Source organism: Lampetra planeri, chromosome 69, assembly GCF_965212315.1.
Source record: "Lampetra planeri chromosome 69, kcLamPlan1.2.h2, whole genome shotgun sequence".
In the NCBI taxonomy this organism is placed as follows: domain Eukaryota; kingdom Metazoa; phylum Chordata; class Hyperoartia; order Petromyzontiformes; family Petromyzontidae; genus Lampetra; species Lampetra planeri.
Window position 1 is genome coordinate 590554 of NC_136174.1, and position 19466 is coordinate 610019.

Sequence of the window (19466 nt, forward strand, 5' to 3'; positions counted from 1 at the left end):
CACACCTTTATTTGTCTTATGAACACAGTCCTTATGCACTGAGGGGTATACGGTCCCCTCACCCGTTACACTCAGAAGGTACAAGCCTCCGCACCCTACAGGCTACTTAATATCCCACTCTTTCCGTGTCCTCTGACTGGACCTAGGGGATGTCTCCCCGACCACTGGTTACACTGAACCCTAGCCCTTATAAGGGCTGGAGGGCTTGGTCCAGGGTCCTAGGCTTCTTCTGCCGTCTTGGGTCTTTGTGTAGCCGAACTCCCCCAGAGCTCTGAGCGCTCTGGCTTTATACTTGTTCGTGGCCGGGTTGTCCAATCCCCAGCCACCTTGTGGAACCCTGTGATTGGTCGTTCCCAATCTGCTTTTGGATCCCAATTCACCCTATCTGACCCTGACCGTGTGGTCGCGCGGGAAAACCTTGTTTACGGTCAGCTCTCACAGCTTGTGAGACCCTGACCGTTAGTTTGAGTGGGAAAACCTTGTCAACGATTTGCTCTCCCAGTTTGTGAACATCGAGTAGTTAACTCTACTACATCACCCTCCCCTTCGGAAGCCTCAGCCGTCCAGGCTGTTACAAGCAGAAAAATCGCAATCAATGAACCAAAGTGTGTGCCAAAACCAACAGGAACAGGAACACCCACTATAAATACCCCCCCCCCCCCATCAACAACGCAACATATGTACATGGTCAGAACCAATCACAATTAACGACATTCGCGACGCATAACGCATGCAGCATTCAGCTGCCCCAAAAAAGATGATGGGCAATCAAGAAAAGCGACGCGATCTAGCCCGTGTGTATTTCGCGGGCCCGTCGTAGGGGATGGGTGCCCTTTTCCGGGCTGCAGGCTGACCAGGCGTCCTGGCAAAAATGTCAGCAGGGGCAGGAGGCCTCTCTGCGGAGACCCTTGGAGCAGACGGGTCGGGCAGCCTGGCAAACATGTTGGGCGGGTCAGCATCCTGGCAAACATGTTGGGTGGGTCAGAAGGTCTCTTTGCAGAGACTCTTGGTGCAGATGGGTCAGGCATCCTGGCAAACATGTTGGGTGGGTCGGGCAACCTGGCAAACATGTTGGGTGGGCCCAGAGGCCTTTCTGCAGAGACTCGTGGCTCGCCCGGCTCCCTCAGTCGCGCATCATCTGCGGGAGGAATGACACGTCTGCGCTGTAGGTTAGGTTCTAACGGGGCCACATCCGGCTCGTCGGGCATATCACACGCTCGGCCCTCGTGTTTTGAGTGTGATGCAGAGCCGCGCGGAGCAACAAATGGCTTCAGACGACAGGGGTGCACGAACCAGCGACGTCGTCTCCAACGGATTTTAACACATTGTGGGCGCATTATCTGGACCACCTCAACCGGACCCCGCCATGGTTTAAGGAGTTTAGCCGATGTGGACACCGGCACCTGGGGGCAATGAAGCCACGCCATATCACCTGGAGCCCACTGATGCACGGACGTGCGAGGGGCTTGCAACCTTGAATTAGCCCGCTGGCGGGAGGCGGAATTTTCGATCGCCGCATCACGAGCCTCAGACAGCTTTTGTAGGTTGAACCGCAAATGGTCAGTGAGCTTCGACGACCGTGGAAGCTGCTCTATCCCAAGCCGCACGTCAGCGGGGGGAATGGCCTCCCTGCCATACATTAGGAAAAATTGGGAGAACCCTGTCGCTGCATGTGGCGCCATGCAGTAAGCAGCGAGGACCCCTGGGATCTGCAGGTCCCAGTCTACGTGGGATTCGTCAACCTGATGGCATAGCATAGAAGTGAGGGTTCTATGCAACCGCTCCACCATGCCATCTGTTTGGGGGTGATAGGGCGAAGTGCGCACCTTCTTAGTGCCCAACAGGCGGCATACCTCACTCAGCAGGGTACTTGAAAAATGTCTTCCCTGATCGGTCAGCAACCGTTCTGGAGCGCCCTTGTCCAGCACATAGCCTTGAACAAAGGCGTCCACCACAGCTGCTGCCGACTGGTTGGGGAGGGCCCAGGCCATAGGCCACCGTGTAAAATACTCCACCCCAACCAGAAGGTACTTGTTACCACGAGGCGTTGTAGGGAAAGGCCCCAAAATGTCGAGAGCAACCAGCTCGTTCACACGGGATACCGTGATGGGCTGCAGCGGTGGGCATGCCGGCTTCGCTGGAGGTTTACGTTGCGCACATTGGGTGCAGCCCGTTAAAATATCAGTTACGTCGCGAAGCATGCCCGGCCAGTATAATTGTAATCTTAGCAACCCAATGGTTTTGTGCACACTCAGGTGCGACAATCGCTCGTGTGCCGCGTACACAGCCGTACACCGCAAAGCCGATTGCACTACAATTTTGTACTGGCAAGAATCAGCATCCCAATGCATGAGCAGACCGCGGCGCATGGCAAAAGAGTTCGATTTATTTGAACGTGAGGACGAATCACATGCGCGACGATGCAGAGGCAAGAATGACGCATCGTTCATTTGGTGCCGACCCCATTCGTCCAAAGTTATCCCCAGCAAGTCGTCACTTGCTGGCGGATTTTCGTGGTCCGCACCTGGCGCAGGATCGGAAGGAAGGGCAGCAGAAACCGTTTCAGGAGGTGCAACCGGGCGTACTATTTGCGGTTTGCACTGGCCAGAACCCGTAAAACAGGCGCATTCCTCTGACGGGAGGCGAGATAGCGCGTCGGCATTATTGTGCTGTGTACCCTTACGGTAAAACACCATAAAATTGTAGTCCTGGAGGACTTCAAGCCATCGGGAGAGCTGGCCAGACGGTTGGTCAATGCGCAAAGCGTATTGTAACGCAGAGTGATCGGAGCGCACGGTAAACCGTTGACCATACAGGTATGGCCTGTATCGTTGTATAAAGTAAACAATGGCCAGCAGCTCGCGTCGGGTTATACAATAACGTTGCTCTGCAGGGGACAAAACCCTGCTTCCATAGGCAACCACCCTCTCAACGCCATCCATGATTTAGGACAGCACCCCGCCGATCCCGGTGTTACTGGCATCGGTGTCCAGAATAAACGGCTTTGCGAAATCGGGGTAAGCCAGGGGCGGTGCTGCTACTAGAGCGTTCCGTAAGGAGTCAAATGCGGCCTGTTCCACGTCTCCCCAACGAAATTTCAGCCCTTTCGCTGTAAGAGCGTGTAGTGGCTTGGCGATTGTAGCGAAACCAGCCACAAAGCGTCGGTAGTACGATGCGAACCCGATAAAACTGCGAACATCCCCAGCAGAGGTGGGGGTAGGCCATTGGCTGACACATTTAGTCTTTTCAGGGTCTGTGGAAATACCCGAGCGGCTGACTATGTGGCCTAGATAGCGCACAGACTCACGCAGAAGGTGGCACTTCTGTGGTTTGAATTTGAGGTCCGCAGCTCGCATCTTTTCGAAAACAGCGCGCAACCATTCAATGTGTTCGTTGAACGTGCGGCCAAAGACGATAACGTCATCAAGATAGAAAAAGCTCCATGAGCCTCTGAAACGTCGCTGGAGCCGAGTGGAGCCCCATGGGCAATCTTTTAAACTCGAAAAGGCCCTGTGGTGTCCGAAAAGCAGTCTTTGGCTTTGACGCTTCGTCGAGGGGGAGTTGCCAAAACCCTGACAGAAGGTCCAAAGTGGAAAAATAACGTGCCCCTGCCAGAGCATTCAATGACTCATCCATACGTGGAAGAGGATATGCGTCAGCCACGGAAATTTTATTTAGGCGTCGAAAATCTACACAGAATCGAAGACTGCCATCGTGCTTTTTGACCAGCACTATCGGAGCACTCCAGGGGCTGTTGGAAGAAGAAATGATATCAGCCGCCAGCATGTCGTCAACTGCCCATTTAACATGCTGTTTCTCCGCAAGGCTGAGCCGAAACGGGTTTTGGCGGATAGGGGCAGCGTCACCAGTGTCAATGTGGTGACGCAGCAGCTTGGTGCAGCCAATATCAAATTGTGATTTGCTGAACACATCCGAGAATTCCCGCAAAAGAGCTCGCAATTTACTCTGCTGTGACACGGATAAATCGCCGGCATCCGCGCAAAGAGCGTCAATCCATCCCTCGTCTACGTTATGAGGGCAAGGCTGTTGATTGGTCGCTACGTGTCCAACAACCCCGGTCCCCAGGGGCGCCACCGTCGCATGAGCGAGCACTGTCCCCTGCGGAATGACGGTGTCGGACAGACCGACATTCAAAACTTGTATAAATGGCTCCCTAACGCCCGCTACAAGAGTCTGCGTGGCCACCAACGATAGGCTCTTAACTGCTGTGTTGGAGGGTCCCAATAAAATGCCATTTACCGAGGCGATGGGAGCGAGCGGTTTCTTTAACCGCAAGGGTACGAGCATTTGTGCCCCTGGCAGAATGCGTACGGCGCAAGCCGCAAAAGCTTGTACGGAGGCATTTTCCGTCTGTGAATGCGTGGTTGCGGGTAAAAATACATCCATGATCGATAAGGATTTTAATGGGCATTTTGGCAAGAAAATCGGTTCCCAGAAGGCACGGCACCGCAAGGGAAGAAGACACAAAAACAGGGCCGGCCAATTTAATATCACCAATGGCAATTTGCGCCCGAATTTGCCCGAGAATCCCTAGCGAACTTCCATTTGCGGCAAAAAACGGAACGGAAACCTTTTCCAATGATCGACATCGCATGGGCAGTATGTTGTAAATTAACTCGGAGATGATAGTGGCCGATGCACCGGTATCGACAAGCACGCGCACTTCTACCCCCTCGATCGAACCAACAACCACCGAGGAACCCGCCGTCGCTGCAACCACTCTATGGGCCAGCTCTGACCACTGCCCGGGTCGTATTGGCCGCGAAAAGTCACCCGAACGCCGCGCGTAATACGCCGTATTCCGAGCGAAGTCAATGGTGTGTTGTGGTATGTATGAGGACCGAGCGTGAGGGGTGGCGCGACTCGCCTGGTTATGCTGCGCCGCTCTGGAAGCTCTGTAGTCCCGGTCTCGGGATCCGGAGAAGCGGCGGCGAGGTGCATGGCAGTCGGAAGAAACGTGGCCTCGGCGGCCACACTTGAAACACGTCACGTTGCCGGGGGGGAAGAACCGTCCCCGCTCCCGGTCGTCGCGGCGTCCGATGCGATCCGGTGATCGCTGGAGCGTCATGCTGAGCGCCGAGAAGACTCGATCTGGAGAGCGAGCGTTGTCCCTGCTGGCAGGCCCCACTGTCGTAGCCGATGTGGTGATGGTCTCGTCCTGGTCGAGCATCAAGTGAGCATGAATGCTCCGGGCAGCTCGCAGCGAGCACATATCCTCATCATCCACGGCCTGGATGACAAGGCGCAGTCCCCTCGCCATCTCCAACAGCTTCTGTAGGACGAGTGCGTCGATAGCCTCATCGTCCATGCGGGGGTAAGCCGCTCTTGCCATGGCGAGTAGCGCGGTGCGGAACGCCAATGGCGACTCCCTTGGCTTGCACCGTCTCTCGTAGAACTGGTGGCGTGTGGCAGAAGGAGGTCCGTAGACATCGGACAGCCGCCGAAGTGCTGCTTGTAGTGTCGCTCTTTGTCGCTTGGGAATGGAGATGAGTGGAGTGAGAGAGTCGTCGTCCAAGGTGGCTGGCAGTGCACGAATGGCTTGTGCATCCGACCAGCCCACCATCTCCTGGTGGCTGAGGAAGCGACGCTGAAATGCCGCCCAGTCGCCCCCTGTGGACGAGAATTCGCGAAAGACAGGCAGTCGTTGCTGTAGAGCAGCTGTGCCGTCGTCTTCATCAAGGTCGGACTCGGTCCCGAACGCGGCGATCGCTTGATCGATGACATGTACTGTACAGCGTCACAGCCGTGATGACGTGGCGTTGCTGGAGGGTCCTGCAGAGACAGCGTCGCTCTCTGATGACGCGGTGTGTTGTGATTGGCCCCCGGAGGTCCCAGCATGCACTTGGCTTCCGCCTCCGGCGGAACCACGTGACCCATCGGCGGGAAGGCCGACCTCCTCCGGGCTTGCGATGGCGGAAACGTTCGCTGTCGGCCGCTCCGCTCCGCCCGCAGTCCCCAGGGTAATTCCCTCCAGGATGGCTGCTGCAGCATGCAGTAGCTGGGCGAGACGGGCGTGAGCAGCCTGGATGCCGTCGTTCGCGGCGGTCGGCTGCACTGCTGGTGGTGGGACGGCCGGAGACACACCAGCGTCTTCAGCGCCGCCCTCAGCACCCACGGGTGAGTCGGAGCTTGCATCGTCGGGACTTCGCGTACGGTTCGTTCGTCTTGTTTCCATCTTCTGACACCAAATGTAGTGTTGTAGTGTTGAGCTGAGATTAGGAGCACACTCTTAAAGGGAGTGCTCCTAATCTCAGTTTGTTACCTGTGTAGTGTTGTACAGACGGACTCCTCAACGTCTTTTGTAGCACACACCTTTATTTGTCTCATGAACACAGTCCCTATGCACTGAGGGGTATACGGTCCCCTCACCCGTTACACTCAGAAGGTACAAGCATCCGCACCCTACAGGTTACTTAATATCCCACTCTTTCAGTGTCCTCTGACTGGACCTAGGGGATGTCTCCCCGACCACTGGTTACACTGAACCCTAGCCCTTATAAGGGCTGGAGGGCTTGGTCCAGGGTCCTAGGCTTCTTCCGCCGTCTTGGGTCTTTGTGTAGCCGAACTCCCCCAGAGCTCTGAGCGCTCTGGCTTTATACTTGTTCGTGGCCAAGTTGTCCAATCCCCGGCCACCTTGTGGAACCCTGTTATTGGTCGTTCCCAATCTGCTTTTGGATCACAATTCACCCTATCTGACCCTGACCGTTTGGTCGCGCGGGAAAACCTTGTTTACGGTCAGCTCTCACAGCTTGTGAGACGCTGACCATTAGTTTGAGCGGGAAAACCTTGTCAACGATTTGCTCTCCCAGTTTGTGAACATCGAGTAGTTAACTCTACTACACCTGTATAAAAGACACCTGTTCACAGAAGCAATCAATCAATCAGATACCAAACTTTCCACCATGGCCAAGACCAAAGAGCTCTCCAAGGATGTCAGGGACAAGATTGTAGACCTACACAAGGCTGGAATGGGCTACAAGACCATCGCCAAGTAGCTTGGTGAGAAGGTGACAACAGTTGGTGCGATTATTCGCAAATGGAAGAAACACAAAACAACTGTCAATCTCCCTCGGCCTGGGGCTCCATGCAAGATCTCACCTCGTGGAGTTGCAATGACCATGAGAACGGTGAGGAATCAGCCCAGAACTACACGGGAGGATCTTGTCAATGATCTCAAGGCAGTTGGGACCATAGTCACCAAGAAAACAGTTGGTAACACACTACGCCGTGAAGGACTGAAATCCTGCAGCGCCCGCAAGGTCCCCCTGCTCAAGAAAGCACATATACATGCCCGTCTGAAGTTTGCCAATGAACATCTGAATGATTCAAAGGACAACTGGGTAAAAGTGTTGTGGTCAGATGAGACCAAAATGGAGCTCTTTGGCATCAACTCAACTCGCCGTGTTTGGAGGAGGAGGAATGCTGCTTATGACCCCAAGAACACCATCCCCACCGTCAAACATGGAGGTGGAAACATTATGCTTTGGGGGTGTTTTTCTGCTAAGGGGACAGGACAACTTCACCGCATCAAAGGGACTATGGACGGAGCCATGTACCGTCTAATCTTGGGTGAGAACCTCCTTCCCTCAGCCAGGACATTGAAAATGGGTCGTGGATGGGTATTCCAGCATGACAATGACCCAAAACACACGGCCAATGCAACAAAGGAGTGGCTCAAGAAGAAGCACATTAAGGTCCTGGAGTGGCCTAGCCAGTCTCCAGACCTTAATCCCATATAAAATCTGTGGAGGGAGCTGAAGGTTCGAGCTGCTAAACGTCAGCCTCGAAACCTTAATGACTTGGAGAAGATCTGCAAAGAGGAGTGGGACAAAATCCCTCCTGATATGTGTGCAAACCTGGTGGCCAACTACAAGAAACGTCTGACCTCTGTGATTGCCAACAAGGGTTTTGCCACCAAGTACTAAGTCATGTTTTGCAGAGGGGTCAAATACTTATTTCCATCATTAAAATGCAAATCAATTTATAAAATTTTTGACGTGCGTTTTTCTGTATTTTGTTGTTGTTATTCTTGTCTCTCACTGTTCAAATAAAACTACCATTAAAATTATAGACTGATCATTTCTTCGTCAGTGGGCAAACGTACAATATCAGCAGGGGATCAAATACTTTTTTCCCTCACTGTACATGGGTCTTTGTGTGGTGAGTCTATGGGCAACATCATTCCCAAAGTCGAACCGCCGGGATCCCTCTCGGGACCGCGCTTATAACTGCTCTGGCGTGGCCGGGCTCCTGCCCTTGGCCATGCCCCCCTTCCCAAACCCTCGTGGGGACTCTGGGTCCCCGTCACGTGATCCTCTCACCCCCAACTGGGGGTCCCCCTGCCCCTCTCGTCCGGTCACGTGCCCTCTCGGGTTCACCTCGCTGTCACGTCCTAACGCGAACTCTTTCTCAATGACACCCGGGCTCCGCCCTTAGAGTACCACTCCTCACTCGGCACTGTTGCTACACCATGGTGACACCCTCGAGGCCATTAAACGTACATACGTTGCCAAAGTTCAACATACACAAAAACCTTTGAAAGCCAACTCGCAGGCACGGTATTTTATTAGTTCACTTCTCTTCCCATCAGAGTTATGCCACTCCCATCGATGTCACGCCAACTCACCTCTCGAAACAGATCTTAAATATCAGCCGGGGTCTGTGTGATGAGTTTATGGATTTGTGTGTGGTAAGTCTATGGGTCTTTGTGTGATTTGTCTATGGGACTATGTGTGGTGAGTCTATGTGTCTATGCTTGATGAGTTTATGGGTGTCTGTGTCGTGTGTCTATGTGTCTCTGTGTGATGAGTCTAAGCGTCTCGGTGTGGTGAGTCTACGGGTTTCTGTGTGGTGAGGGTATGGGTCTCTGTGTGGTGAGTCTATTGGTCTCTGCATTATGAGTCTATGGGTATTTGTGTGGTGAGTTTAAGGGTCTCTGCAAAATTAGTCTATGGGTCTTTGCGTGGTGTGTTTATGGGTAGACACATACACACTATGGACGTTGTGATATTTTAGCATGCATACGTCAATACCTTGAGAGAGTCCAAAGTTCAACTTCCGCTCAAAGTTTGAAAGACACTTCTCTTCCCATCAGAGTTATGCCACTCCCATCGATGTCACGCTAACTCACTTCTCGGAACAGATCTTAAATATCTGCCGGGGTCTGTGTGATGAGTATATGGGCCTCTATGTGATGAATCTATGTGTCTCTGTGTAACGAGTCTACAGGTCTCTGGGTGGTGAGTCTATGCGTCTCTGTGTGTTGTGTCTATGAGTCTCTGTGTGATGAGTCTAGGAGTGTCTGTGTGATGAGTCTACAGGTCTCTGTGTGGTGAATCTATGCGTCTCTGTGTGTTAAGTCTATGGGGATCTGTGTGATGAGTTTACGGGTCTCTGTGTGATGAGTGTACAGGTCTTTGTGTGGTGAGTCTATGTGTGACGAGTCCAAGGCCGTAGCCATGGAGTCAACATTGGAGGGGACCAAATCCTCCAGGCCGTCTCGGGGTCCCCCTCAGAAAAAAAGTCTAAATTTGATAACTAATTTCCTGCCTAAAATATTTAAAAATTCACCAACACATGGGATGGACTTTTTATTTATTTTTTACAATAATGTCTAATAGTGTATTGTATTACATTGTTCTGTTTTTCTTGTTTTACCTTTTCTTGCTTCATTGTATGTAATGGCAGAGATTAGGGATTAATAAATTACAACCATAACCACAATCTATACTCTTTGGTTCTCTCGGCAAAGTCACGTAGTTAAAAAATAAATCAAATCACGACGTTTCGGGCGCAACACAAGTGTCCGTCATCACGTGGGAAAGCATGATCTGCTGCTGAGGCAGTCTGCCTCAGCAGTATCAGTCTGCCTCAAAGAGTATGGATTCCTGCAGTCACGACAGCTTCAAATCAAGCATATAACCACAATCATATTAACATAAATCATGTGAAGACAAGTCCACATATTGTGGCCAAGGTTTCGCAAATAGTTGTTTTTATTTACATAGCATTGCAATTTTCACTGTTTAAAAATATTTGAGCATATGTGAATATAATTACGGCCTTGGATGAGTCTATGGGTCTCTGTGTGATGAGGCTACGGGTCTCTATGTGGTGAATGTATGAGTCTCTGTGTGATGAGTCTACAGGTCTCTATGTAATGATTCTGCGGGTCTCTGTGTGGTGAGTCTATGGGTCTCTGTGTGATGAGTCTACGGGTCTCTGTGTGGTGAGTCTACGGGCCTCTGTGTGATGAGTCTACATGTCTCTGTGTGGTGAATCTACGGGTCTCTGTGTGATGAGTCTGCGGGTCTCTGTGTGGTGAATCTACAGGTCTCTGTGTGGTGAATCTATAGGTCTCTGTGTGGTGAGTCTATGGGTCTCTGTGTGATGAGTCTGTGGGTCTCTATATGATGAGTCTACGGGTCTCTGTGTGATGAGTCTATAGGTCTCTGTCTGGTGAGTCTATAGGGTCTCTGTGTGTGTAGCGTTAGAGCAATAGATTGCGCTACACTGCGCTGCGAACCAGGCGTCCCGAGTTGGATTCCCGCTCACGGCCAACACCAGTGGCAATTATCTACACCGGTACAGGGCCTCCCCTCGGTTGACTCAGCCTCAAATGAGGACCAGTAGCGATGTATAAATATCGCTACGTGGTGTTGGACAACCACCCACTTGCGTGCCGTTCCGGCCTTCATAGGTGCTCGATAATATCACTTGCCCCGAGAGTCTGCCAAGGCTATACAAGGGATCTTTGTATTTGCCTTTATGTTTGTATATGTACGGGCGTGTGTGTATGTATAGGTGTGTGTGTATGTACAGGTGTGTGTGTACGTGAAGGTCTGAGTGTATGGGTACAGGTATGTGTATTTACAAGTGTAAGTGTATATGCAAGTGTGTGTTCATGCAGGTGTCTATGTGTGTACATGCAGGTGTGTGTGTACATACAGGTGTGAGTGTGTGCATATGCAGGTGTGTGTGTATATATATATATTTTCCGGTGTGTGTGTACATGCAGGTGTGGGCGTATATGCAGGTGTGCCTACGTGCAGGTGTGAGTGTGTGTACATTCAGGTGTGAGTATATGTAGGTATGTGTAAGTACAGGTGTGTGTGTGTATGTGTGTTTGTGTGTATGTACAGGCGTGTGTGTGTACATTCAAGTGTGAGTGTGTGTATATGCAGATGCGTTTGTTTCTTTGCGACCTACTCCAGTTAGCTTGCAAGCTACATTTGCTGATGTTGAGCAAAGAGCTCAGACAAATATATTTGCACACCACCCGTAACTATTTTTATGGGATATGCAAATATGTTTGTAGGAGTGTCTTCCCCGATCTCATTAGTCTCTAGGGCTTATAAAGTCTACCAGTTCACCACGCCGACGCATTCACTGCTCCAGGGATATCTCTCTCTCTGACTCTTCAACTCTGTCTCACTCAACTCGCCGACTTTCCATCCCAAAGGCGCCACAACGCCAGGCTCCACGACTCTAACCATGACTTGCTACCTGCCTGGTCTGCTCCTCGTGGTGTTGCTGTTCGTGAGCGGAGGTGAGACAACTTTTGCGTGGCGAGTTGTTTGTTGTTGCAGCAACACCAAAGCAACGCCGATACTGCGATATATATAGATGTTAAGTACCTCGCGTGGTATACAGGAGGTCGTGGGTTCGATTCTGGACTCTGACAATGATTGCTGTTATATATTTGGATTCTGCGTGTCTCTCTCCCTGTGGAGATGTTAACTACCTCGCCTGGTATACAGGAGGTCGTGGGTTCGATCCCGGACCCTGACAATGCCTGCTGCTGTACATGACCGTACTTGTCATTGTATCAGAAACAGAAAGTACCCAATCTTAATTTGAAGCTTACGTGACTGCAAGAATCCATAATCTTTGGTCTTTCGGTAAAATTACGTAGGTATAAAATAAAATAAATCACGACGTTTCGGGCGCAACACAAGCGTCCGCCATCAGGTGTGAAAGCATGATCTGCTGCTGAGGCAGCTGAACAATTAATAGATTTAAAATCAAAATCGTAATTTGAAACAATGCGATTAGCAAATGGCAAAGGCTGCGATTTGAAAAGTCCTATTACTTTCTTATTGGAATTGTTTCATTTATTATTATTATTATTATAACTTTATTTATATAACTTAGCAATTGTTCTCTGTTTGATTTTTCTTTTTCAAATGATTTTTTTAAAATAAATACATGTTGAAAGCAATTAATATATATTAAGTTCTCATCCGTGCATGATAATATATATTGAGCAGTTCATGTTTTGATGGTATGATGTGGCAATGCTCCATCACACGTTTTAAATCTATTACACAGTGAATATTGAACTGAAGCTTGACTTCAAATGTTTCATCGCAAACCAAATCGCAATAAATATGTCAGAAAAATCGCAATTAGATATTTCCCCCCAATCGTTAAGCCCTATTCGGTACACCCTGTGTGTTGGACGTGTTTGGTGCTGCGTATGCACGCTCGCATTCCCTTTTGAAATTAAGTTGAGGACTTCTCTTTTCGATTTAAACTTTCGTGACTGCAGGCATTCATACGTTTGTTTTTTTCGGTAAAGTCTCGTAAATTAAAAACAAAAAAAACATGATAAAATAAAAATAATAAAATAAAATAAAAATAATAAATTGAAAATAATAAAATAAAAAAACCCACGACGTTTCGATTGCAACGCAAGCGGTCTTCATCAACCACACCAACAACCACAACAACTAAAACAGCTACAACTACAACAGCAACAACAATCAGCAGCTACATCAGGCGGCGAGTCACGAAAATGTGTTCGAAAATGCCACTAAGTGGCGGTGACGGCGGCCTGTGCCAGACTAGGTGCAGTTTGAGGCTATCACGTGAAGTGTCGAAGGCTCAATGACTCGAGGTCTCGGGTCAGACCCAGCAGGTGCCGTGGGCTGACTGCTCTGCCAGGCTAGGTGCAGGTGGAGGTCACGGGACAGATCCTGCAGGTGCCATAAGTTGACTTCTGTGGCAGGCTAGGTGCAGGGGGAGGTCACGGACAACCCCTGTCGGTGCCATGGGTTGACTACTGTGCCAGGCTAGGTGCATGAGGAGCAGGTCACGGGGACAGACCCTGCAGGTGCCAGGGGGGTGACTGCTTTGCAAGGCTAGGTGCAGTGGGAGGTCACGGGACAGACCCGCAGGTGACATGCATTGACCGACTGAGATAACTGTGCAGATGCACCATCTGTGCCCCCCAACTGCGCCAACTTGCTGAGTTGTATCCGCCCGCGTGGCTCCACCTGCCATACGTTGTTGTTGGATGGGCGACTGCCTCCAGATGCCAAAGTGATGGCGTTCTTCACGAGCCTCCTCTATATACCCTGCAAATACCCCGTGCAAAGACAAACATCCCCCGTTTAGCCTGAACAGATTGTTGAGGCAAGCGCCATTAGCGAGTAGCAGCACCTACGGAGGCCGGCAAGGAAACACGAGGTGGTGGGTGGCCAGCACCACGCCCGACCGCCTTTGTCTCCCCAGTGGCGATGTTTCCTCCACACCACCACTGCACCAGGAACCCATTTGAGGACGAGTCGACCTCGTGGGAGGAGGCCCCAGGGTACCGCTTCAGATGATCGCCAGCTGCGGTGTTGGTGGCCGTGAGCGGGAATCAAACTCGGGTCGCCCGGTTCGTAGTGCAGCAACGTTATGATGATGATGGTAATCGTCTTCCGTGATGATGATGAGTGTCTATCGTGATGATGATGATCGTCTGCCGTGATGATGATGGTGATCTTCAGCCGTGATGATGATGATCGTCTGCCGTGATGATGATCGTCTGCCGTTGTGATGATGGTGATGATCGTCTGCCGTGATGATGATCGTCTGCCGTAACAATGATGATGATCGGTGTTGTTCTTGTGTCTTGTGTCTGTGAATATACAGGGCACAGCCTCAAATGCTACACGTGCAACACAAACGACAACAATGCTGCGTGCAACGCGGGCGGTCCCACCACGTGTCCCGCATCGTACGACACCTGCATGACAATCCTAGCCTACAATGGCTACTGTAAGCGCTTTGCTATTCTCGAAAAGCGCGGGTTGGGGGTCGACCCTTTTCGTTCAGCAGTGACTCCCAGGCCCATGATGCACTCGCAAGACGCGCGTCCGCCCTCACTGTGTTTTGAGTCTATGTGGTCTCTGTGTGGTGATGATTCTATGGGGTCTCTGTGTGGTGATGAGTCTATGGGGTCTCTGTGCTTTGAGTCTATGGAGTCTGCGTGGCGAGCCTATGGATCTCTGTGTGTGATGGGTTAATGGGGTATCTTTGTGGTGATGAGTCTAAGGGTCTCTGTGTGGTGAGAATATGGGTCTTTCTGCGGTGATGAGTCTATGGGGTCTCTGTGTGTTGAGTCAATGGGTCTCTGTGTGATGAGTCTGTGGGTGTCTGTGTGTTGAGTCTATGGGTATATGTGTGTGATGCTTTTGTGGGTCTATGTGTGTGTGTTTTTTTATTGACATCACGGTGTTCCGAGTATTTGGCTGCTACTATACATTTTCATGCGATGATAATGGTGATGATATCAGCCACCATTTGTGGTAGCGGCTTTTTGGCTGGCTGTCGAACAAAGTTGGCCACAGCATCATCACACGGCGCTTTCGGATGCGTTGCTTCTGCGGCTTTCTGGAACGCTCTTACTTCCAATATTAGGAAGCCACTGAGGGCTGTGCAATTTTAAATCAACATCAAGATTGACACTCATTTCTTAAAACATATTTTTGTGTTTTTGTTTGTTCTCCTTCCTCGCGCTTCTGCAGTTAGCACGGTGGGCTATGTTTGGTGCGAAAGAAGTGCAACATACACACATATATATACAGAGATCTAAACAACAACAATCACCATTCGCCACTAAGTGGCATTGACGTCACAACGACGCTTGTGCCAGGCTATGTGCACCTTGAGGCCACGTGAAGTGTCGAACGCCCGCTGGCAGAAGGTCACGGGGCAGACCCAGGTACAACAGGTCGACTGACTGAGATGACTAGCTGATGCACCACCTGTGCCCCCTACTCTGCCAACTTGCTGTGTTTTAGCCACCCGGCACTCCACTCATTGTTGTGAGCGTCGCTCCTCCGCCCTCCATTGTTGTTGGAGGGAGACAGCCTCCAACTGCCCAGTAGCGTCCGTCACGAGCCTCCTCCACAGAGGCCGATCTTGACACCGCTGGTACCAGTCATCGGCAAGTCTACTCAGCTCCACATCCTCCTATACCACGTCACTCAATCTATTTTCTAGCCCATGCCGCGACCGTTTAGCCCCCTCTATCCGGCCGAAGAAAAGCTATTTAGGCACGCGGTGACTGGGCATGCGGGCTACATGACCCAGCCAATGCAGTCTTCCCTGCCGGAGGAGCTCACCGATGGGTTTTTGCCCAGATCTTTCAAGAATTTTTGAGCTCCTCACACAATCCAGCCTGGTTAAACCCAGGATAGATCGTAGGCAGGCTAGCCTAATAGTTTCCAATCTACGAAGATGCTCAATTAGGGGGGTCCAAGTTTCGCAAGCGTAGGGAAGGGATGAAATGACCGTGGCCGAGAAGACTTGAAGCTTCGTGCGGAGCGACAGACTAGGTAGCTTCCACACAGCGTTACGCAACCGATGAAAAGATAATGCCGCTCCACTGATTCTGAGTGAGACCTCTGCTGTCACACCGGAGCAGATCATGAGCACACTGTCCAGGTATGGGAACTCTCCACTCTCTCCACAACTGCCCCATCACTGATTGGGAGTTGTGGGGGTGGAGTATCCGATGGTGCAAAATACCCAGGCAGGTGCTTAGTTTTGGTCGGGCTGATGGTAAGGCCCCACCTCTTAGTGGCACGATCCAGTTTCAGCAGCAGCGCCTCCAACTCTTCCTCTGAGTGAGCGGCAATTACCAGATCATCGGCATACGTAACATGGTTGACCAATAAGGAGCCATCCCTCGACCGCACCTGGGCATCGATCAGCCTCCCATTGTATGTAAATTCCTCTTGTACAGCCATCAAAGGCTTCATGGACTACGTGAACGAAAAAGATGTTAAATAATGTGGGAGCCAGAGGACATCCCTGTCGCACCCCAAGGTGAACAGGGAATGACTCCGACTCCCGGCCACGTAGTTTAACCCGGGCCTGCTCACCATCATGAAGGTCCTTAATGATCGTGAGCATATGGTCAGGGACTCCAAAAGCACGAAGAACAACCCAGAGCCCAGGCCTACTGATGGTATCAGAGGCCTTGACCTGGTCAATAAAGCAGAGATGTAGGTATTGTTGGAATTTCCTACACCTCTGCTGTAGCAAACGGACAGAAAATATGGCATCTTTGCAGGACCGCCCTTTCCTGAAACCACATTTCGGGCTCCACAAGCCTCTCCTCAGCGTGCCTTGCAAGGCGATGTTGAATAATCCTTGCCAGGACCTTTCCCGGCACACTGAGGAGTGAGATGCCCCTGTAGTTGTTACAGTCTGTTCAGTCCCCCTTCTTAAAGAGGGGGGCCACAAGGACACCCTTCCAATCCTGTGGAACCCGTCCACTGGTCCAGACTGTTATAATGTAGGGCAGTCTGTGCAGAAACGCCACCCTCGCTCAGCATTTCGCTTGGGAGATCATCTCTGCCCGGTGCCTTTCCTGGTCTCAGACTCTGGATCGCCTTCCTCAAAAGTTGGCACCTCAGCCAGCCACTCACAGGGGGTGACTTCTTCAAATACTTGAGGCACCGCAGCCTCAGGAGAGTCATCCCCACTTTGGCCCACGATGTTTTCCATGTCCAGGGATTTCCACGATCCCAGGACTTCACAGAAATGCTCAGCAAATCTGCAAACCTGTTCCTGGGGGTCAGAAATTGGATCACTGTTCTTTCCCCTAATGATATTAAGAGGTGTGGCGCTGCAGGTTACTTTTTGATGGAGTTAAATAGGGATTTATGATTGCGGGCCATTGAGGCAGACTCGATTTCCTTAGCAATCTGCGACCACCACCCATCCTTGCAGCGCCTCACATCTCTCCACAACTTCTGACCAAAGGCTGCGGTAAGCCTCTTCATTCTCTGACGTTGAATTCTGTAGACGATTAGAGTGGGCCTGTCGCTTTTTTTCAACAATCCTGAACACCTCCTCTGTCAGCCAGGGTTTCTGAGGATGTCTGGACCGCGTACCCAAAGAAGCCATTGCAGCTGCATGAGTCACAGCCCTAAACCTCGCCCATTTACCCTCGACATCAGGAGGAGTAGGAGACGATGCCAACCCCAGCTGCAAGCGATGATGAAATTCTCGCTTGCAACTTTAATCAGCTAGCTGAGACCAGGCCACCTTAAGTTGAAATGGAGTTCTGGGTGTACACCCACCACTGGAGTGGAAGAATGGCAGGTGCATCTTACAGATGACAAGTTGATGGTCAGAGGGCAGTTCAGCTCCACGGTAGGTCCTGGTGTCAAGAACATGGACTCGCATCCGCTGTTCTGTCACTATGTAGTCCAGCATATGTTCTTGATTGGACCCAGCATGCATCCATGATGTTGTGTGGATGCGCCGATGCCAGAACAGCATGTTGGTAATTACAAGCACATGGGCTGCCCAAAATCTAGCAGCCTCCTACCGTTATTATTGAGCTGATCTGGCCCATGCCTTTGAATAACTCCAGACCAGGTGCCAGCATCATGACCAACTCGGGCATTGATAGGCCACTTTAGCCAGCACCTGTGACAGGAGGTCATAGAAGGCATCTGACTCATCGGCCTTGCCTACATCCCCCAATGGATGTTCGTCTTCGGTGGGGGCATAAGTAACCTAAGTAACCACGACCACCACTCCTCGCCTCCGGTTGATGGGAAGGCGAGTCCAAAGTAGCCTGGGGCTTACAGCTTCCCACACCTCACCGCCACGCTCCCACGCCCCCTTCACGCTGTTCAAAAGAAGAGGCACACCCTGTTGTTTGGCAGTCTCCTGCCCCGAGTAGAGGACTGTCCACCCCTCATGGTGGCAGGAGCCAGAGCCGGTCCACCGGACCTCCTGAATGCCACAGAGATCCAGGCAGTACCAGTCCAGCTCCCAACAGAGGAGTGGCAGCCTCTCCTCCGCAGTGAGCATTCAAACATTCCACGTGGCCATCCGTAGTGGCTTTTCGTTGTTTCTGGAGGAGCCCCGAGGATAAAGATTCAATCTCCTGGCTCTGCCAAATTGGGTTTGGCCAGGAGATATCATAGACGCCTATCCCCTCCGGGGCCTCCGGCACAAGCTAATTCATTATATATTTTAGATGTGGTTTAGTGGTAATTTATTGAAGCTGGAGGTGTTACCAGCCCATTGCACCCATCCAGAGCCCCAATTTAGCCGCTGTGGTGGCTACATAGACACCCACAGATTAGCACGGTAGGCTACGTACGGCACGAAATAAGTTCAATACACACGTACAGGTCACTTCTGAGAAAGGGATACATGGCAGCACTGCTGGGCTTACAACTGGTAAAATAACAATAAAAAATATTTGTTACGTGTTTTTAACGATATTTTCGTTATACTTACAATGAGACCGCGTGCTTTCTCTTCTGCCCAGACTACGCCGTCAACAAGCAGTGCTTGACCAAGGCTGCATGCGACACCACCAAGAAAAACGACGGCATCATCAACGGAATCACAGTGATCACCACGTGCTGCCAGAGCGACGGCTGCAACGTCAACGCCGCCCCTCGCCCGGTGGGCGCAGCTCACGTGACCCTGGCCCTGCTGGGCGTGGCCATCAGCGTCGTGGTCAGCAGGGCTCTGGTGTAGGTCGTGACGTCACAGCCGCACCCCCCCCTCCCCCCCCCCCACGTGCCTGGGTTCGGTCCAATCACTTTTCCCCTTCAATTCGGTTGTCTTACGACGCTTCCACCAGTGGAGTTGTGCAACGTTTAAATCGTCTTGATTGTTAAACATACGAATGTACATACATAGAGACAAGTAGACTCGTCACGCTGAGACCCATAGACTCACCACATAGGGACCCATAGACTCATCACACAGAGACCCATAGACTCAATACACAGATACCCAAGTGGGGAATGACATACCATCATTTATCGAGAGCCAGACAGTTGATCCTGTATGGCAGAAGAGAATGGAAATGTTTTTTACCTGGACTGGTAACAGGTCACGTAGGGTGTTAAGAGATTGTGCGGATGATTGGGGGGTGAAAGGAAGTCCTATACTCAAGGTTGGGGTGGTGGGTGGGGTAGCAGATTTGTGTGACCCTTTCCAATGGCATGTACAAGGTACCACTCGATTTACAGAATGGGATGCGTTTTCCGAACATCTAAAAAACAGACTAATGGAAATAAAACTAAATTTGTAATTCGCAACGGCTTAACCCGTTTGGTTTAATACTAAAACTTTGGGGGGTGTATCGGACAGTCATTCCAACCAAAAAATTGCAACACATCTTTGTCACT

The 19466-nt window shown here is 51.0% G+C and overlaps 1 protein-coding gene across 1 annotated transcript; it reads left to right on the plus strand.

Annotated features, from left to right (window-relative positions):
• Positions 1–11277: 11277 nt before the first annotated feature.
• On the plus strand, positions 11278–19223 carry LOC144737380 (lymphocyte antigen 6D-like). The gene is made up of 3 exons (XM_078620050.1): positions 11278–11569; positions 13942–14067; positions 18593–19223. Exons 1-3 carry the CDS (start codon positions 11515–11517, stop codon positions 18805–18807), a joined length of 396 nt encoding a protein of 131 aa, XP_078476176.1. The 5' UTR covers positions 11278–11514; the 3' UTR covers positions 18808–19223.
• The last annotated feature ends 243 nt before the right edge of the window (positions 19224–19466 follow it).